Source organism: Lingula anatina, chromosome 5 (genome assembly GCF_051362555.1).
Source record: "Lingula anatina isolate TDL-2025a chromosome 5, LinAna3.0, whole genome shotgun sequence".
Taxonomy (NCBI): Eukaryota; Metazoa; Brachiopoda; class Lingulata; order Lingulida; family Lingulidae; genus Lingula; species Lingula anatina.
In genome coordinates this window covers 4,177,622-4,198,851 of record NC_141771.1, presented here as the reverse complement: position 1 = coordinate 4,198,851, position 21,230 = coordinate 4,177,622, and the positions used below count along the sequence as shown (strand labels likewise).

Here is a 21,230-nt window from a genome sequence, read left to right as displayed (position 1 = left end):
AAGAGAGAGATCTCAATACACTTCCTACTGGAACACTGCGCTGGCGCATAGTTCTGATAGTTCTGACAGACCAGACAGGATTATTTGAGAGATAATATTGAATGTATCAAAACTGTTTTTCAGATGGAGACCACTTATAAAGGAAGGGCACCACGGCCATATGGACTTTGAAGCATTTACATTTATAGAAGCTGTCTGCAATGTAACATTTGCTGCTTTGAATGAGAAAGAAACTCAGGAACAGAGGGACAAAGCCAAGGTGACGTGGTGACATTATCAGGTAGGTGGAGCAATAACCTTCGAAACTATTTATCTTGCTGCTCATTTGAATAAATTCTGTTGACTTATTTTCATAGATGACTCCAACAGATGACTCTAACAGATGGCTCCAACAGCTTCTAAACGATATATATATATATATATATATATATATATATATATATATATATATATATATATATATATATATATATATATATTCTTTTTTTTCAGTAACATTGCATTTTATTCAACATACATCATATACAGCATTGGTCAAAAAGGTTTTCCCACCCCTATTTCCATGTACTTTTATTTACAAATGATCACCTCACCGCTGTGAACTGTTAAAAATAGTGTTTTTTATTACGGATACCGTGTCTAACATGATTAATGGTTTAAAAAATACAAAATAGTGGTGAAAATATACACATTTTATACCATTTAGTAAAATTTATAAGAGGAATGTGCATTGTTGAGGAGAACCAATTCCTAAATAATTTGACCAATTCCGCCACGCTCTTTAGGATGAATGGGACAATATCCCACAAAACAGAATTGTAACCCGTGTTGAAGGCTTGTCGCGCCGTCTACAGGAGATAATTGCAGTACGCGGTATAAGCACACGCTGTTAGGCACGTGATCTTTAACGAGCACACTCTAATGCTAATTGTGTGTGAATTTGGTGACATTTGATGGCGTCTTTTCAATTTTATAGACATTTCGTTACATCTGTAGAAGTCACAGTGAAACAGTCGATTTGAGGGGGTACCTCTTATAAATTTTACTAAATGGTATAAAATGTGTATATTTTCACCACTATTTTGTATTTTTTAAACCATTAATCATGTTAGACACGGTATCCGTAATAAAAAGCACTATTTTTAACAGTTCACAGCGGTGAGGTGATCATTTGTAAATAAAAGTACATGGAAATAGGGGTGGGAAAACCTTTTTGACCAATGCTGTATATTGTGTTAGATTTTTGTACTTTGATGAAAAATAATTAGTTGAGCAGTTATTCTGAAAATAAATGCTCCGTTCAAGCCATCCATGGATTTTAAGACAATCTCTCCCAGATAATTCCTAAATTCCTACCCCAAGGCACCCCCCCCCCCCCCCCCCCCGAGAATTCTCCCTCCCCAACCCAAGGTTTTAAAGATTTCTATTAAAAGATTCAACGGCTTTTGGCTTTCATGTTGTCTGCCATTAAGGCCCTGTGCGAATTTGACAAATTTCATGATGATTGGTTAAAATTATTTAAAGTATAACTTTTAAAGGTAACTCTATTTATACGGACCTTCACAGGTCTTCTGACTACCCCCGCCCCCTCCCCCACCATCAGGCTTATTTGGGCCTTCTGGCCAGGAAGGGGTTAGCAACCTCTTTTGTACTGACGTTCTTAACTCCATACACTCTGCAAATTTATGTATGCTTACTAATCATCATGTGTCAGGCCTGGCGCAGGCATCGACGATCATAGTCCTCCAGTTGAGGAGGTTGACTCTATTTTCAGTAGATTGGATGAGCTCATTTTTGTACAGTTGTTGATTTGTTGGGAAGGCATTAACGCTGTCAATATGTGATGTTCTTTTTATTCCTTTTTGCCTTTCTTCTAGATTACTTGTAATTACCGCAAAAATGACACCCTAAACATTTATACACCTGCCACACGTGTTAATGTATGTAACTGCATGCTATTTCGAGATGTAATTAGTATATGTTGTGTTCATGCATAGCAAATCCGATTACCAAGTATGCATAGCTGAAGATCGTGCAGATTTAAGGATTATGTTAACCCACCTTTTATTACATTTAGGCTATGAGATTCAGTATATGAATAAACACATTAATTACCAACGCGTGGTCCCTAAGCAGGCACTGCTGGCCTTTGTAGTGAAATGTTAATTAGAACTAATAGTCTTCTAAATTTGCATACATGAGATATGTATATATGTGTACGTTTTAATTATTCAAATGTATATAGACATGACATGTTGCATGGCAGTTCAAGAGAAGTCCATTTAAAATGCAAATCAATATTTAATTTTAATGTATCTACAATTAAGTTAATGCAAATAGGCATGTCATGTTTCATGTCAGTAATGAAAGGTAATTTGAAATGCTAATTAAGATAGAGTATAAAGGCAGTGACTGAGCCACAGAGAGACTTACAGACTTACAGACTGAGAGAGTTTGAGATAGTTATAGATACGGTAGAAGAGACCTGAGTCTTCAGTCGCTTGAATAAATCATGTAGCAGAAATCTATACCTGCCTGTCTCAGTTGACTTATTGGTGAAAAAGTAACTCTTAGAACAAGTGTATAACCACCGACTGGTTATTACACCTTGGTGCGTTTGGTATATTATATTCTAATAGCCTGACTTTGACACTATTAGTTTGTTTTCCTTGTTGTGGACAACATGATCCGTATGCTTGTTCAAAACCACCATAGAAACATAGCTACTTTATGTGGATAAATGTGTAAAGGTGAAGCATATGCATTCGTTTCTACAAAACCTATAAACAGGTAAACACTTTTCCTTTCCAGAGATTGATATATTATTTCAGTCAGATTATAAAACTTCTGTCGTTTTTTCCTTTAGGTTATCATTTCAAACCGTTTCTTTAGACACTGAGGATTGAAACACCAATGGCCTTTTTATGAGACTATTAATTATAAACTCATCGATTAAATAAGGGTATAAGACGATTATCATAATGCCATCAAGCACAGTATTGCACAGTGGCTTACGACCTGCAAGCTGAAAAGTGAATTCACGCCAGCTTCTATTTGAAGGAGAAGATTTCAATTTCGAGCATTTGCCGTACAGAAACTGATCAATAAGCAAAAGATTCAAGGCAGCAGTCAATAATTGACTTTAGAAAACGGTAGCAGATTCAAGACAACCCAGGGCAGGGAAACAGTGGACATTTCAGTACCTCTGTGTGCTAGCAAAGAAAAGAAAATGAACTAACACTCAGTTAAGTGCAGAGAGACAGCAGATATATCAACGCCTTTGTGGCTTGATAACAATCAAGGAACCAACACTCAGCCCAGTGAAAAGATACAATAAACTTCACTCTGCTTGTGTGAGTTAATGAATTTCACCTGTGCAAGAAGGCAGTAAGGAAATACCTACCTGTATATATATGTTTGCTAGTACACCCCAACCTTTAGAAATGCAATCGAGTACAGGAAGTGCATTGTGCATTGTGTGTTGTGCATTTAATTGATGTCTCAGATAGGGAGTTTACCCATCATCTTTTGTTACCGATAGAACCAATAGCTGCCTTGTTCTGATTTTTGTCACTTGTTGTCAATTTCACCTGTAGAATCAAAATGGCATCATCTGAAGATGGTTTGTTTGAGATATTATATTGCCGAGAGGATGCGCACCAAATCCAAGGTGGTGAAAACGATAATAATACCCTATCTTTTGGTGACGCGAATGAAAACTTAACACACCAAGACGATGCTCACCAGACCTTTGATGGAGACAAAGATAAACTAGATATCCTTAAAAAACTTGAAGAAGATCCAAATTATCAAGGACCAGGCACGGACCAGGTAGAAACGTGGACAGACTTAAACCTTAAAGGGTTAGGATGCAGAATTCCTGAGAGCCTATCACGTTGTAAAAACCTAAGAATGCTTGATGTTTCCAATAACAATCAATTGGACAAGGAACAAATTGTGAAAATATGTAGATTGGAGACCTTAGAAGAGTTAGACATGTCTAATTTAAGTATTAGTACAATATCGCCAGGCATAACCATGCCCCAGCGTCTGAAAAAACTTAACTTGTCCCAAAACCAATTAACAGACCTTCCACTTCCATTATGTGACCTGGAGAATCTGAGGGAGCTTGATCTAAAAGAGAACAAAATAACATCCATCACGCCACGGCTTGAGCAATTACATAGCTTAAAGATGTTAGACCTCTCCAGCAACCCCTTAGAAGAATTCCCTCTTGAAGTGTGTGAAATAAAAACTCTGGAAAACATTTCCATGAAGAAAACAGGTTGTGTATCAGTGCCCAAAAAGATAACATTACTTCAAAACTTAAAGGAGTTAAGCCTGTCTTCGAATAGTTTGAAAAAATTCCAACCATCTCTGTGTAAACTAAAGGCATTAGAATCCCTTGACCTCTCAGAAAACGATATCACTATAGTGCCACCTGAAATTACAGAACTTAAGGATATGAAGATTTTAAATCTATCCCAAAACAAGTTGGGAGAAATTCCCTTGCCAGTCTGTGAGTTGGTGAGTTTGGAGAAACTTGACCTACAGGATAACCAAATCACTACATTACCACCCGAGATATTACAACTTAAGAACGTGAAACATTTGAACCTGTCCAATAACAAGTTGGAAGAACTCCCGTTGCCAGTGTGTGAGTTGGAGAGACTGGAGACACTTTACCTACATAATAACCAAATCACTACAGTTCCACCTCAGATATCACAACTTAAGAATCTGCAAGAATTGGACCTATCAGATAACAAGTTGGAAGAACTCCCGTTGCCAGTGTGTGGGTTGGTGAGACTGGAGACACTTGTCCTACATAATAACCAAATCACTACAGTTCCACCTCAGATATCACAACTTAAGAAGCTGAAACTTTTGGCCCTGTCCTATATCAAGTTGGAAGAACTCCCGTTGCCAGTGTGTGAGTTGGTGAGACTGGAGAAACTTTCATTTTCGATAAACAAAATCACTACAATACCACCTCAGATATCACAGCTTAAGAATCTGAAAAAATTGGAACTGGCCAGTAACAAGTTGGAAGAACTACCGTTGCCAGTGTGTGAGTTGGTGAGACTGGAGACACTTGAACTATATGGTAACCAAATCACTACAGTACCACCCGAGATATCACAACTTAAGAATCTGAAAAAATTGAAACTGTCCAATAACAAGTTGGAAGAACTACCGTTGCCAGTGTGTGAGTTGGTGAGACTGGAGAAACTTTCATTTTCGATAAACGAAATCACTACAATACCACCTCAGATATCACAGCTTAAGAATCTGAAAAAATTGGAACTGGCCAGTAACAAGTTGGAAGAACTACCGTTGCCAGTGTGTGAGTTGGTGAGACTGGAGACACTTGAACTATATGGTAACCAAATCACTACAGTACCACCCGAGATATCACAACTTAAGAATCTGAAAAGATTGCTCCTGTTCAGCAACAAGTTGGAAGAACTCCCTTTGCCAGTGTGTGAGTTGGTGAGACTGGAGACACTTCACCTAGTTAATAACCAAATCACTACAGTACCACCTCAGATAACACAACTTAAGAATCTGCAAGAATTGTACCTGTCAGATAACAAGTTGGAAGAACTCCCTTTGCCAGTGTGTGAGTTGGTGAGACTGGAGACACTTCACCTAGAAAATAACCAAATCACTACAGTACCACCTCAGATAACACAACTTAAGAATCTGCAAGAATTGGACCTGTCAGATAACAAGTTGGAAGAACTCCCGTTGCCAGTGTGTGAGTTGGTGAGACTGAAGATACTTTACCTAGTTGATAACCAAATCACTACAGTTCCACCCGAGATATCACAACTTAAGAATCTGAAATATTTGGACCTGTCAGATAACAAGTTGGAAGAACTCCCGTTGCCAGTGTGTGAGTTGGTGAGACTGAAGACACTTCACCTAGTTAATAACCAAATAACTACAGTACCACCTCAGATATCACAGCTTAAGAATCTGAAGTTTTTGGCCCTGTCCATTAACAAGTTGGAAGAACTACCGTTGCCAGTGTGTGAGTTGGTGAGACTGGAGAAACTTGAACTATATGATAACCAAATCACTACAGTTCCACCCGAGATATCACAACTTAAGAATCTGAAGATATTGGGCCTGGAAGATAATTGTTTAATACAGCCACCACAGCAAGTAGCAGATAGAGGAAAGGAAGCCGTTTTCAGATATTTTGATGATCTTATCAAAAGCAAAGCGACATCATCATCAAGACTACAGGTGAATATCCTTGGTGAAACATGTGCAGGGAAGACAAGTTTAGTGAAAACTTTGACATCCGGAAGCCCTTTTTTAACAACTATGGCAGACAGAACACACGTCATGGAGCAGATCACGTGGTCGCCAAAGGAAGACGTTTTCCTTAACATTAACGATTTTGGTGGTCATGAAGTCTACAAAGTCGCACATAATTTCTTCATAACCAAGGAAGCAATCACACTGATAGTGTTTAATCTCCAGGATGCATCTTTGACATATAACGACACAGTCGGAAGCTGGATAGATAACGTTTACAGCAGAGCACCAGATTCAACCATATTACTTGTAGGTTCCCATGCCGACCGCCTGAACAAGGAGCAGTTGGAAACCAGAAAGAAATTGGTGTTGCGTGCTCTCAGGGTTCACTTACGTGATAAGGCATCCGAATTAAGAACAAGTCTGGAAGAATTAGAGAAGAGGGAAACATTCAGAACGTCGTATCCAGAGGCGTACAATGAAAAGATGAAGCGTATCAAAATGCTGATAGAAAATCCACCACATGTTAACAGTGTTTTTGTAACTAGTTCTCAAACTGGATACGGAATGACCGAGTTAAATGAGATGTTAATAAGAACAGCTAAAGAAAAGAAACTCATACTTCCTGAGACATGGCTTCAGAAAGTGGAGCACATAGAAACAGCAAAAAAGAATGGACAAGATCATTTCCTAACTCTGGAGACCTTTGCAACAATTGCAGAGAAGACACCTCCACAAATGCAAAGAGATGTCGAATCCCAAAGAATTGAAGACGTGTTGAATTTCTTACGTGATACAGGTGTTGTTCTTTGGTTCAGAGACAAGCCGTTGCTGAAGAACTTCATATTCCACAGACAAGACGTTTTCATTGATATCTTAAGAGCAGTCCTTCGCCATGATATTGATTCAGTTCTTGTGTACGATACCGAGCCTTTCAACAAGAAGTACAGTGCAAGGAAGTTTGAATCAGCAAAGAAAGATATACTGCAAAGAGGTGTCATCAGTAAAACCATGTTGGAGTGTTTGTGGTGGCGATTTAACTTTGAAAAAACCGGTCTTGATGCCATGATAGCGCTGTTAGAGAAATTTGAGATTTGTTACGTTGTGAGAGGTTATGATGAAAACAGATACCATTTCCCTTGGCTTTTGATGGAAGATAAGCCAACATGTATTTTCTCAAAATGGCCTCCTGTTCCATCAAGAGAGAAGTTGCAGATTTTGACTGAGGTCCATTTTCCAACCGCCTGTCCCCCTGGCCTCTACGAGATGGCGGCAGTACATCTCCATGGTCATTTAGGACACTACAAATCAACACGTCAAGACTGGAAAGATGGTTTTTACGCTGAAATCGACAGCCAGTTCCACATGTGTTTTGAGAGAAGGCTCAGTGGAAATCCACCCAATGGAGTTCTTTGTCTCTCCATACGCGGTGAAGATCCCATTCAACTGAAGAAGTACAACCGGGAAATATTTCAGGATCTTGTAGCTCTTGTAGAGAGAGAATGTCCCGGTTCTCCTCGCGATGAATTCGTGGTGTGTCCACACTGTGTACGAGAGGAGAAGATTCCACCGACACTGTTTGACGCCCCTAAGTCTATACTTAGTGTTCCCCTTGAAGAACCAGCACCTTATCATCCGTGTCCCGAGGAAAACCCCAACATGTTGGCTTCAGCAGACTTCTTCTATCCAGTTACGGAAGGTACATACTAATCAATTGTAGCAATTAAGTCGCTTGTGTATAAATGCATCTATTAGTCAACTTGAATCTTTTATTATCATTTTGATACCATGGAATTAAAGCAGGCCTTCCAAGGTGTGGTTGTGACTGTATAAACCAATTATTCTTAGCGTTTTCAAAACAATGTTGTCATATATATTGTTCTTTTCCTTAAATCTGAAGACGCGATTCGTCTTTTTTAGGGAAAATGACAACTCTGCACTGCACGTCCCTTGAGAAACACGCCAACCATACTTTGAAAATCATCCGCCGTACATTCAACAGTCTCAGCAAGATTATCAGTCGACTAGGTGAAACTGGTATATTAAGTGAGGAAGAAAAGGCAGAAATCCTTAAGCCAGACGCAGATTATAAACTTTCAGATTTCCTTAAAGGCAAGAATGATTTTGCCTTTTACGAGTTCTGTGGTGCTCTCCATGACAGTGGACATCCGGAAACGGCTCGGATGCTGAGGTAGGTCATGGGAGGGTGTTCAGGAGTTGATTTCACAATGGGACTTTAGCTCCAACAAAATCCGGTCTACTTTTACCAGGTGCGAGTTATTATTACTACTGTCATCGCCTGGCCTATTACCCCGGATCATATATTTAATAATTAATAGGCCTAGCTATGTCTCAACGTAACATGAATAGCTTCAAGCCAGAAGAACAGAATGGTCCTATTAGACACACAAACCCATAGGTAATTGATCAATACATCTCTAAACGTTCAATATGTATACATATTTTTTTCTTCAATTCTTGAAGGTTACCAGACTTAGCTATGGACCTTCCAGAAGCTGCCCTCGGTGACGTATTGCAGAGGTTGCTGGACCGAGAGGTGATAACGACGAAAGACAATTATGCTGTGCGGCGTGAGCAAACCAAGGAGAGGAAAGTAAAAGTCCTACTTGAGAAGTTAAGGGGGGACAAGCGAGATGACGAGGCAGAGCACGCCTTCGCTGAATTCGGTAACGCCCTAGATGAAGAAATTGCCAAGCGGAAGAACACTTAACAGGTGTGCAATTTTTGAACATTATGTTTTGCGAATTTTTCTGATCATCATGACACCTTATTATTATTATTATTATTCGGAAGCTTTTTTGACATGTATAACTCTAGTGATTTCATCTGCAAATAAGAGTACGTTAGAATTAAATACAAACTGCCACTGAAGATACGTTTGCATGTTAGCTTGCTTATTGTTTTGATCATGGTGAGATTGCGATCAAATTAATATGGCACGGATTACAATGGACACATTGTAGACGAATCCATATTTAATTTAGGGTAATTGACCGTGCCTATTATTTATTTCCAATACAATAGGTTTCAGATTATAATTACACTGTAGCCCATATGAGGCCCATGTCAGTGTTTTATTTATTAATTTTTTTCTCGTTTCACATTCCATCTTCTACCGTTATTAAGATCAACAAGAAACAAAGAAAGGCGCGCATCCAACTTCCGCGCCAGCTTTATTCAATACAGTCTTTGAACGCCATTGCATAGCAGCTATCCCGGCTGGCAGTCCAAAGTTGTCCAACAGAAGAGCCCAAAAGAAATGATATCTGACTCTATAGAAATGGTGAGCTGAAATTCTGCAAATATATCAAGGAACAACAAACGATGACTTACTCAGTTATCACAGACGGGGTCATTTATACATATCCCCTGACGTGTAATCACAAAAGAAATCCCTGTGATATTGAAAGGGTGTAATAATCAACAAAACACTTGATTTCATGCACTGTTCTGTGCATGTCACAGTCTGTTTTCTTCTGAGTACGGCCACTCCACGTTGACAGTGACACACACAAGCAACTCCGTAATATGGATTTAGACATTTGGAATGTCGTCTTACAGTAAAATTACAGATGTAAAACAGACTGACTAAAAGCATGTAAAATAGCTTATTATACTGTATAGAATTTGCAGTACATAACACTTAGTTAGGTCATTGCTTTACTTTTGTCGTAGGTGGTGATTTATTTTTCTGTAGATAGTGTGATATATAGGACATTTTATAAGTAGTTAGCTTTTAACTTTACTTTTGTACAGGAAACTTAGCTGATGTGTCATTCGCTTCTTGACGTCGGCATATTATGTATATAATCTTATCTGGCTAACAGAACAAAGTGCAAATACCCCCCCCCCCCCCTTTTTTTTAAAGAGTTATACATGTGTAGAGGCCACAAATCGCTTTAGATATTAAATGATGGGCCCAATGTAAATATTTTGTATAATTATCCATATATATTTGTGTATTCGATGTTGAATAACTACCCTCTGACATCTGCCATTGTTTAAAAATGGATGAGGTCAATGTGTACTTTTAATGACCTCAGTAATACGTACTGAGGTCATTAAAAGTACACATTGACCTCATCCATAGTAAATGATTGAAGAGGATTTTTGAAAGATGTGGACTTTTTTTGCAAACTTTTTACAAACTCATTTTTATTGCAGCTATTTGTTTATGCTTTTATACCACACTTGTTAAAGAAAATATGGCTACACCGTTACTTAATTAGAAAGCAGATCTTGTTTACCGAGATAATATAGTTTGCAGATACATGACGTTAGACAGCATTTAGTAGGTAGAAAAGAAGCCCACTTTGTCCTGCCTCATCCCCGATGAAGCAAATTGAACTCGCAATCTAGAAAGAGATTTCATTTCTAGAGGAATTATATTATACATGGCGGTATAGAACTATAAGTAAACGCATGATTTAATTTCAACTGGTTCAATGTACCGTTCTCTAATATGAATGTTAAGCATTTTTTTTCATAAAGTATTAGTGATTAGACTTTAAGTACAGGTAACGGGTTTATTCTGAGGACATGTATGTTGACGTTTTCGTGATTTAAACTAGTTTTGGCCATTCCTCAATACATTCCCCACATAACATTTGCCTCCATAAATTATTGATCTTTTCACGTCTTAGGGTGCTTTCCCAGAGATTTAGATCGATCTAAAGATTAAGTTTTAGATCGACCTAACTCCCTGGGGGTTCACGCTAAATTGCAGTCAGCCGAGCGGGCACCATAGTTAATTACCCCCTTACAGCTTTTAGTAGGCGGGAATTTGCAATGTAATGTACGTATTACTAAGGATATAAAAAGCACACATTGACCTCATCCATAATTAATGATTGTAGAAGATTTTTGTAAGATGTGGGCTTTTTTGCAAACTTTGACAAACTTATTTTATTGCAATTAATTGTATATACATACGTTTATACCACACTTGTTAAAGGAAATATGGTTACACCGTTTCTTTATTAGAAAACAAATGTTGTTGACCGAGATAATATATTTTGCAGATGCATGACGGTAGACAGCATTTAGTAGTAGTCCTCTGATGTTTGTGCATTATATTATTTATATCAGTCACCAATGGTATTGTTTAAGATCTTTGTGGTGTACTCGTTTAGAGTTAAGTACACGGCAAAATTAGTGGAACATGTATGGTGTAAAAATATATCATTATTCAAATGAAATATTTCACTGTTTATAAAGTTATAGATATGAAGCAATCTGCTGAACTTTCCAGTTCGGAAGAGACCACCATTTTTCTCTCCAGATGGAGGTAGTGCTGTCTGGTTTGTTCAACCATAATAACAACTGCTCAGATAAAGACATGTTATGGAGCATATTATGACAGGCAGTGACCTTCGTAATATTGCTTCATTTTGGGGTAGGTTAGGGTCTGGGATATTCTTCGAGTATATATTGTGAAATATGTTGAACACAAATGCGCCCCAAGTATACCAGAATGTTTTCAGTGAATTATTTTAAAAAGTGTTACTATTCAGCTTATGGTGATTGTTGTATAAAAACTAGGATCCTAGGTAGAAAAGAAGCCCACTTTGTCCTGCCTCATCCCCGATGAAGCAAATTGAACTCGCAATCTAGAAAGAGATTTCATTTCTTGAGGAATTATATTATATGCATGGCGGTATAGAACTATAAGTAAACGCATAATTTAATTTCAACTGGTTCAATGTACCGTTCTCTAATATGAATGTTAAGCATTTGTTCATAAAGTATTTGTGCTTAAACTTTAAGTACAGTTAACGTGTTTATTCTGAGAACATGTACAGGTATGTTGATGTTTTCGTGATTTAAACTAGTTTTGGCCATTCCTCAATACATTCCCCACATAACATTTGCCTCCATAAATTATTGATCTTTTCACCCCTTACTCTCTGCCCACAGGGTGCGCTAGTAGTCTGGTACAAACTATTTATTTTATAGATACTAGAATTTGATATACTATTAGAGAAGCCCCTGATATAAGAAAAGCTCGCCTCCCATGAAAAGCATCTCATGTTAACGATTTTGAAATCAGTTTGTACATGTAGACGTAAAAATAGAATGTTTGTGGTGTAAATAACCATGAAATGGGAGAAGTTGTGGAATAGTTCACACCTTTTAAATCATACATGTAGTTACATTTATCATAATGTTTATATTTAGATGGTAGTCTAATGAAAATAACATGATATAGTAAAAGCGATATATTTACATTTAGAATTATGAGCAAAATTTTACAAAATCTATTATATTTTAATACGATGAGATTTGTGTTCAGGGTTAGAGTGATTATTTTGTAACGTCATTTTTGAAATTTACTATTCCTCGCCCTTATGTACCGCGTTTAATCCAATTAATCAGATCAAGTTTTCTTTGCAAATTATTTCTCAAAGGACTTATGACTTTTTTGGCAAGACATGAAAACAGCGCGCCCTGTCCCTTTTTTAACACCAAACATTGTCACCTTCTGTCGTCGCATAACTGTTTCAGAGATGGCAAACATTGGTGGGTGTAGGATATATTATGGGTACAGGGTCAAAATTTCTCGGCGATTTAAAATGATGAATTGATTATGCGAGTCCAGAATGGGTATCTTGTCCAGTTTTTTAAATATATTATATAATTATAGTACTTAATAGGGGGATACAAGATCCCCCATTGTTTTTAAAGGAAAATTGTAAAAGACATTTTTTTTGTTTTTATTCCAGAAATATGTAGTTTATGATGTATAAGATCAAACATAAAACGTAAAACATTGTTTAGTTGATACTTATAATTATAAAGGTTTTATTTCTGATTGATGTTTTATAATGAATTCATACAAAGTTTTTTTCTGCCGTTTTACCATTAAAATGAAATCTTTCCAAATATACACAAAATGTCTTAGCGTTTTTATTCGTTCCCTGGGGGATCCTAATCATGGGTCTGGAATTTGGGGAATGGGGAGGGTTACAAATTACTTTTTAGAATGGCTTTTTGAATTTTTTGAATTTACATTTTTATTGGTAAGTTTTAGAAAAAAGTCTTAGAGTTTTTCACTGCCTTCTATTAACCTTGGTTCTATATGAACAACATTCACCAAAAAGCTCACCTGATTATAAAAATAAGCTACAGTTCAGCCCCTTTTCCGTACGGAAGCTTCGATTTCAGCTTAGCCATTCGTTATATACGCCATAATGAATCCTTGTCCCGAAAAAGTTTGTTCAGGTTTGCTGAATTTAAAATGGATGGAGAAAAAAATCACATTTTTATAAGAAGTCACATTTGATATGAAGTGATTAGGATTCGCGGTCAAATGCCAGAAAAGTAATATGAATGGACCCCATAAAAACATTGGCGAACGATTGTGTTATAGATGACAAGATGTGATTTTTAACGCAATCCACGACGCTTGGTTATCGGGCAAACATGACATCTAGTTAAATGAAAAAAAAAATGAAATTTGTGTAATTAACTATCTTACGAATTAAATAAAAAATATATTTATTGTCAGTAAATTTCAGTCTGTGTATGTGTGCATGCAATTGCCAACACTTTTTAAGACCAAAAGGAGAAGTAATTTATCAACATGACCACAGTGTAATTTATCAATCACTTTATTGTTCACATTTTTACACAATAACCGAACTGAGTGCTTGAGGATACAAAACAGACCAAAACTACCGATATACACTGATACCACGGTACAACACTGTTCAACTTTACAGACACTTCATATATCTTACTTAAAAATACTTCTTAACTGGGTATTTTACCGTAACAATTTCCGATCAAGTGACGTTATTTGGCATTCAGTGTTTTTCTATAAAAACCATTACATTTGATCATACATTGTCATTTGCCTTGCGGTAATTACCTAATATTTTCAAGGCCGACATTTTTTGTCTAAAACTTTTTCTAAATTCGTCAGTTTCTGACTTATGCAATTTTTTTTACACAAATGCAAGTAACTTTTGATCCAGCATTAATAACAACACAGTTAAAGGGGGAGATTCCCAACTTTTGTGGACTGAAAATAAAAAGTAACTACCGTAATTAAATGAAACTGGCAAATTGGACATTCGTCTCGTTACGAGCAGTAATAAAAACATCAACCGTTGGCTATAAAGCATCATATGTATACATAATATATATACAAACTATATACAGTATCATAGAGCACGTACATGTGATATTCATATATAGATAATACATAACCTGGGTAAGTCTGACTGACGCACAAGGGTCCTATATGAGGGTCGTCGTATCAACTACTTAAGAGTCCAACAACCCTTGTCCAACTGTCAACATGGGACACGGGGGGGAGGGGGTGGGGGGAGAGAGAATGGGGACAATAGGTGCCCTCATTAAACCTGCATGATTTTGGTTCACGCTCCTCTCTCTCTCTCTCTTAATAAAAACAATCTTGCTGTCCGTGATATCTCGATTTTGGCAGAGTCGGATGTGGAGTGACTGTTCGAGATTTACATAGTAGGAAGCGGAATAAGCTACATTACTGAACCATGGTACCTAAATACGTAACTTCTGGTCCACAATTTTCTTCTTGAAACTTGCTGTTCACCCTCCAATGACTTTAAGGAAACAAAATATATTTATAATATGAAATAATAAATAAGTTAAGAAAAGAAAGCTCCACTTGCAAATCCCCACGTGTAACAACACCAAAGAGCCCCTCTGTCCCTAATGCTGATGATTTTATCCCTCACACTCAGTGGTAATCAAGGCAACTTTCATTACTTTCTTCACACCAATGGCAGTAAAATTAAATACAACATACCTGATAATGCAATATCGTACTTCGTCAGGCTGAATGAAAACGTTTCAAGGAAATTTCATCAAATACTTGTCCCAACCCATTGGAAATATCCACAAGATAGTCACACTTAAGATCAAAACTTTGTTTTACAACCAAAACCAGCCAAAATATTCTAAGAAAATTTGTTTACAGTATATTGCATCAAGATTAAATCACATGTTCCAATACATCAAGAAGAGACCATGGTCCTTCTTAGTGGAATTGTGGGATATGTTGCACTGAATTCTGGGATCACACATTTTGAACTTATCACAGGTCAAGTGTACAGGATTTGAAAAGAAAAAATCAGGAAATAAATAATTCTGTGTGTGAGGTATTAATGACTATCAAAGACCGAGTCTTTCAGAAAAAATAAATAAACAAAATAAACTATTAAGAGCACACACAAAGACAATTTTAAGTAATAATCTCTGCAAACATTTCAATCAAATATTAATGCAATTAACAGTTAAGACCTTTCATCTTCCCTTTCAAAGGACTCATAAGTATACATAAGGACCCGGCCCATATTCTAGTCTTTGTCACAACAAAATTCCTAGCAAACAAGTTGTTCCTCTGTCAGTTCTGGTAGTTTGTTTATGTTGTTATTGACAGTACATTGTTGTGTGGTTTCACTGCCACTGTTACTGTTATTGCTAGTACTGGTGATATTGCTGCCGGTGGCGTTACAAGTGTCTGTGTTCGGTTCCGAATTTTCGTCTTTATAGATATTGCTAGAAAGCTCCTCGTTTGGGCATATTTTAGACTCCCCAGTGTTGTACTTGAATTTCTTGGGCGTGCCCAGGTCTTGTTTCTTGTGGGGGCTCTCTGGGGGGTATGTCCTGCGACAGCCAATGGGAGAGCCTAGAGGGGATCGCAGCAGGGCAGGTGAGGTAGGCACTTCCACTTTCAACCAGGAATGCTGCAGACAGTCGCGTGCTGAAATGCGCTCTCTGAAGATAGAAGAAGGCAAAATTAGTGAGATAAATCATTAAAGTGATCTCACAAAATATTCAGTTTTTTATGTTTCTAAAAGTATACATCTCATTCATTCAAATATTTTATTAAGTGGTCTAAAAAAATATTCAATTTTTAAGTTTCCAGAAGTATATATCTGGCCATTCAAATATTTTAAACAGTTGCAATATTTATCATTTAACAGATTTTGATTGATACATATACCAGAAGATGATAAACCAAGTAGAGTGCTATGCCTACAGAGGGCAAATAAAGAGCTAAACATGGTTTTCCAACAAGCAAACAATTACAGCTACTGTGGCACTAGTACCCAGATGACTGATGATGTAAATGTTGTGAAAAAAAAAAAAATACTGGACAGAAACAATCACAGCTGGTGAATAGGCAGTAGAGAAATAATTGTAAAAATATCTAGAAATATATTTTTTCTATGCCCCTTTGGTGGCTAACCAGGCAGAGTGTTTTATCGCTCTCATGTATCAGATCATATGCAACACAGCAGCACTCTGATTAGTATATTATGACTGAACTATCTTTACTATTCACAGATTTCAATCACCTGTCATTTTTTCCCCAATATATCAATCCTTTAATGTTATTAATTTTGAGGTTCTAAAATAATTATGTTATCTGACACGAATCTTACAAAACAGCAAAATAATTATTCATTATTCTCTCTCTCTCTCTCTTTGGGGTTGTGTTTATCTTATTAATAAAAATAGGTTGGGAAAATATCAGCAATCTACTTTTACGCATTTATGCAGCAACTTTCATAAGAACTACCAGGGCTTTACAAAACCTGGGACAAAACAGCCACCTGCTGGCAAGCAGACAGACAGGCAGGCGTGAAAACCCAAACAGAATACACTTCCAATAAGTCTATCTTGGAGGTTGAAAGCCACTTACTGGCATAATCCAGGGATGGATTATCATGTGGTGATTTAATTGCGACATAACGTGCCTACGCCCTGTGTTAAAACTGCATGTATCTTGTTACCTTATCTTTTCAGGTACGAGTTGTTTAGCCATTACAACATGCAAGAAACAAGTGATAGCATGGTACCTGGAGGGGGAGCAGTCATTTAATCTGATATCAGTCATAGATCACTACATGGAAGCACCCTTGATATAACTAAATATCATATGCAAACATTACTTTTAAAAATCCAGAATCCCTCGGATAAAATAGTAGGCTGTATGAATTTAATTCTGGTGTCTGAGAAAATTTATGAACATCACCACAAAAGGACTAAAGTTGTTTCTTTATGCAAAAATTTATGAACATCAGCACAAAAGGACATAAGTTGTATGTTTATGCAAAAATGTCAAATCAAAAAATTTTGAGTAATTTCTTATCACCCTGACCCTCAGTCTTAACCTAATATTTTGAAGTGCTCTGCAAGATTAACATTTGCTGCATTCAAATGCCACAATTTCACCTCAGAGCACCCCCCCCCCCCGCCCCCTTCTCTTCTTCCCCTGCTGGCTGAAAGTCAACAATCTCGCAAAATGAATTCTAGCATATAATAACGGGTCTTCACAAATTGTTTTTGGTAGTTTTCCAAGCAGGTGCCCTCCAAAATACTTAGATTCAGCTCATAAAACCACCACTTGTGCATAAGAAGTATTAGTATGTCAAAGAGTAATTTTTTTATACAAAAATATCATGTATTGTACTTTGTGCTTAATATGCAACTTGCCATGAACATTTTCTCAAAATTCACGTATGGAGAAAATAACCTTTTGAATGACAACAAACTGAAAGCACTCTCTTTCTCTCTCTCACCCTCTTCACATAAACAATTTTTTGGAAACAAACGATTTATTTTCTGGTAACTATAATATTTCAATTGCAGTAAACATGACAGACTAGTCCATTTTGAGGACAATCTCCCACCAGCTTATAATTTGACAAATTCAGATGCCAAAATGTCGCCCTGTAATGATACTCCACGTAGGAGATTAGAATTGTACCAAAACAACATTTTCTGGGAACAAAAAACCAAAAGATAATTACCAGGTGTTGAAAGCCCTGAAATGACCCCTATGTTAAGGAAACGTCCCACCTTTATATTTTTGGATTAACTGTGATTTTAAATTCTAACTCTTTTTTTTTTGTCAAATTCAACTTCACTATGTCTGACAGCTAAAAATATCAAGATTACGAAGAACACCTATTAGAAAACGTCAATTACACTCCATTTTGAATCAAACATTTTTGATATGTGTGTGTGCGTGCTTGAGAGAGAGAGAGAGAGAGAGAGAGAGAGAGAGAGAGAGAGAGAGAGAGGGAGGGAGGGAGAGAGAGAGGGAGGGAGGAAGGGAGGGAGGGGGAGAGAGAGAATGCAAAGTGCTCCAGGTATTCCGAAATCTTGAAATGGAACAGACTGTCCATAAACCAAAGGTTAAACTGGCATACATCAAATTCAGTGGCCTCACCAGGTCATGGAATGACATTTGCCCAAAACACAACCCACAAATATCAATTTTTCAAAGTTTAAGCTTATTTGGCTAGGTACACCACTGTGCAGACAAATGAAGACCAACCTCAGAAAATGGATTCCTTGATTTGGCCAATGTCTTACTGTGAGGTCTGGTGTATAGTGAATCTCTTCAACTTAAATGTTGTCCAGGAAAAAGTATGATATTAAATATTCTTGACAATATCAGAAATTCAGGACAAAAGTACACAAACACATTCAAGTACATCCAACATTACTAGGCCTATAACAATACCAGCCTCAATGACCCTTGACTGAGTCCAATGAAGTCTTGCTGAATTGAGGAACATGACTGATGCCCTCGGATTAAAAAATAAATGTTAAATGAACAGTGTGACAGCGTATGCTACATGTATAGGTGTGGTGTTATATAATGTTTATATACTAAGGAAGAATACACCCCAATTTCAAAGGTAGCTCTTGTCAGGAAGCAACATGATTCTGTACTTTATTTTTTTCTTGTGATCATTATTTTAAAACTTAAACTCTGTGTCCACTAAACATTTCAAAATTTATATTTTCTCTTATACAGAGATCCAAAGTTCTTACTGTCAAAACCCACTTCCTTATTTTAAGGTCAAACATACACCTCCAAATAAATCTTATTAGGCCTCGAGTTTCTTTACAATTGATTTACCTGCCATAAACAACCGTTTACCTCCAAAGTTGGGTCAGTTTTTGTAGCTAATAACAGATTCGGGTCTCTTGAGTCTGACATAAAGAATTTTTTACTGTCCTAATAAAATATGCCCCTGCATAACCTGCTAACAGTATGGGGTCAACCTAAAACTAACCACCATGACCCTGCTGACTCTGCTTGTAAGGTATATAAGCTACCAGAAAAGAATATTTAAGCTTTCCTTATCTTTTGTTCTATATAATTCCCTAAAAATCTGTGATGGTGAACTTAGCGTTAATATACTGTTCAGCATTATTACTCAAATAAAAAGAGTCCTTAGCCAATTCAACTATTGAAGACATTAAAGGATGTGGAGATTACTTATAATGGAAACAAGACAGTGAGTGTGTGACAGTGTGCATGTTTGTTGTGTGTATGTGTTGTGTGTGTGTATGTATGTGTACATATATGTATGTGTGCTGTGGATGGGTTTGGGGCTGATAGGACAGACGCACAGACAGACAGAGAGAGCCAATATTGTACTGCAGTAGATCTAATTTTAGGTCCAAAAGTTTTGATATACTTTTGCACCAGAGTAGTTTTTTTTTTTAAACCGTCCCCTGGAATGGTCAACCCTACTCACCCCGGCTGCCTGACCAGACATTTAGAGATGAAATCTATGGCGTTTTCCGAGATATCACAGAATAGGTCTTCTGGGAAATCGAGGTTGACCTGGGAGATATTCAGGAACGTCTCCTGTTTGTCTTCTCCAGCAAATGGCGAGCACCCTGTCAGCATCACGTAGACCAGCACCCCCACGCTCCTGGGAACATAGAAAACATGGCATGGATTGGGGGAAGAACAGAATATGCATGAAATAAGGGAATACTAGTTTGATATTTCAACTGAAGACATGAACTTAAATGTAAACTAGTGCTTACATCAAGAAATGTATAATTACTAATGGGGGACAGACCTATCTCCTAGTAGAGAAAACTTTACTTGTACGAATAAAAATACAAGGTGACACCATAGAGTACTGAACTGCACAACCAATTTTTTTATTTTTGCAAAGTCACTGCAAAGGGACATATTTCAGACACAAAAAATGCAAGCATATTTCATTCCATTATAACAAATGTTAACATATTCCAGTCATGCCCCCAATCTTGGTTTTGGTTGTCCACTTTCTCAGTACATTGGAAATACTAACCATATATCTGTGTAGGTACCTATGGGCTCATAACTTAGAACTTCTGGTGCTGAAACACACAAAAAATATCACAGTCATTTACAGCAACAGATTCCTTGCAAATTCATAATTTAACCTCCAAAATATCCACATCTTTCTGAGGGGAGGGGGGGGGGGTGCCACTAAATTTTTTTTTTTTTTTAAATTTGTTATCCTTACAACAAAAATCCAGATAAATCCAGAAGACGTTCGTCCCTGTATTTTATTTTAGAATAAGCTACTGACCGACATAGTCTGGCGTCCCAATAATGTCCCTGATGTCTTCTCCATAGTTGACCAATCGCGCAAAACCAAAGTCACACAACTTGACGTCGCCATGGGGATGAGGATTAGTCAGGAGAATGTTCTGAGGCTGAAAGTAAAAATATTGATAGAATTCAATTTCTGATAAAAAGAATGTGATTGTTTCAAAATGTTTGTATGTATGACTTTTAGACTGAACCTTATAAATTCTTTTAAAAATGGTCTTTTGAACATCATGGCATTATTCTCAAACCCAGACATCAAAATTTTTTCTCTTTTTACAACCTGTTAACTCATCTAGTCATATCAAGCCTTTTGTAAATATTTTGTTTTTACTTTTCATTATGTTTAAAACTTCATAATACAATATAATATAAATGTCGACATATGCAACACGAGCAATATCTCTCTCCCTCTTTTTCCAATTCCGTAAGTCAAGTTTCAACCCTAAGCAAAATTTTAGGCCTGTTGCAAATTTGCTGCAATATTGCCGTAATATGGCTGTAAATAAGCAACAAGAAATTTTTTTTTTGCAAA

At 37.0% G+C, this 21,230-nt stretch overlaps 2 protein-coding genes across 2 annotated transcripts in view; one reads left to right on the top strand and one right to left on the bottom strand.

The window, feature by feature from the left end:
• The first annotated feature begins 233 nt into the window (after positions 1–233).
• On the top strand, positions 234–9,055 carry LOC106180510 (uncharacterized). The gene is made up of 4 exons (XM_087013215.1): positions 234–280; positions 2,867–7,969; positions 8,191–8,461; positions 8,755–9,055. The coding sequence occupies exons 2-4, from the start codon at positions 3,604–3,606 to the stop codon at positions 8,999–9,001; spliced, it is 4,884 nt and encodes a 1,627-aa protein (XP_086869341.1). The 5' UTR covers positions 234–280; positions 2,867–3,603; the 3' UTR covers positions 9,002–9,055.
• A 4,830-nt stretch (positions 9,056–13,885) lies between these two features.
• Positions 13,886–21,230, bottom strand: part of LOC106157181 (serine/threonine-protein kinase 17A) — a 71,512-nt gene continuing 64,167 nt past the window's right edge. Inside the window, exons 4-7 of the mRNA XM_087014300.1 lie at positions 20,676–20,802; positions 20,412–20,460; positions 19,842–20,021; positions 13,886–16,053 (exon numbers count right to left, since the gene is read on the bottom strand). Of these exons, the coding sequence (XP_086870426.1) occupies positions 15,657–16,053; positions 19,842–20,021; positions 20,412–20,460; positions 20,676–20,802 (753 nt within the window). The 3' untranslated portion in view covers positions 13,886–15,656. The remainder of the gene's footprint in view (positions 16,054–19,841; positions 20,022–20,411; positions 20,461–20,675; positions 20,803–21,230) is intronic.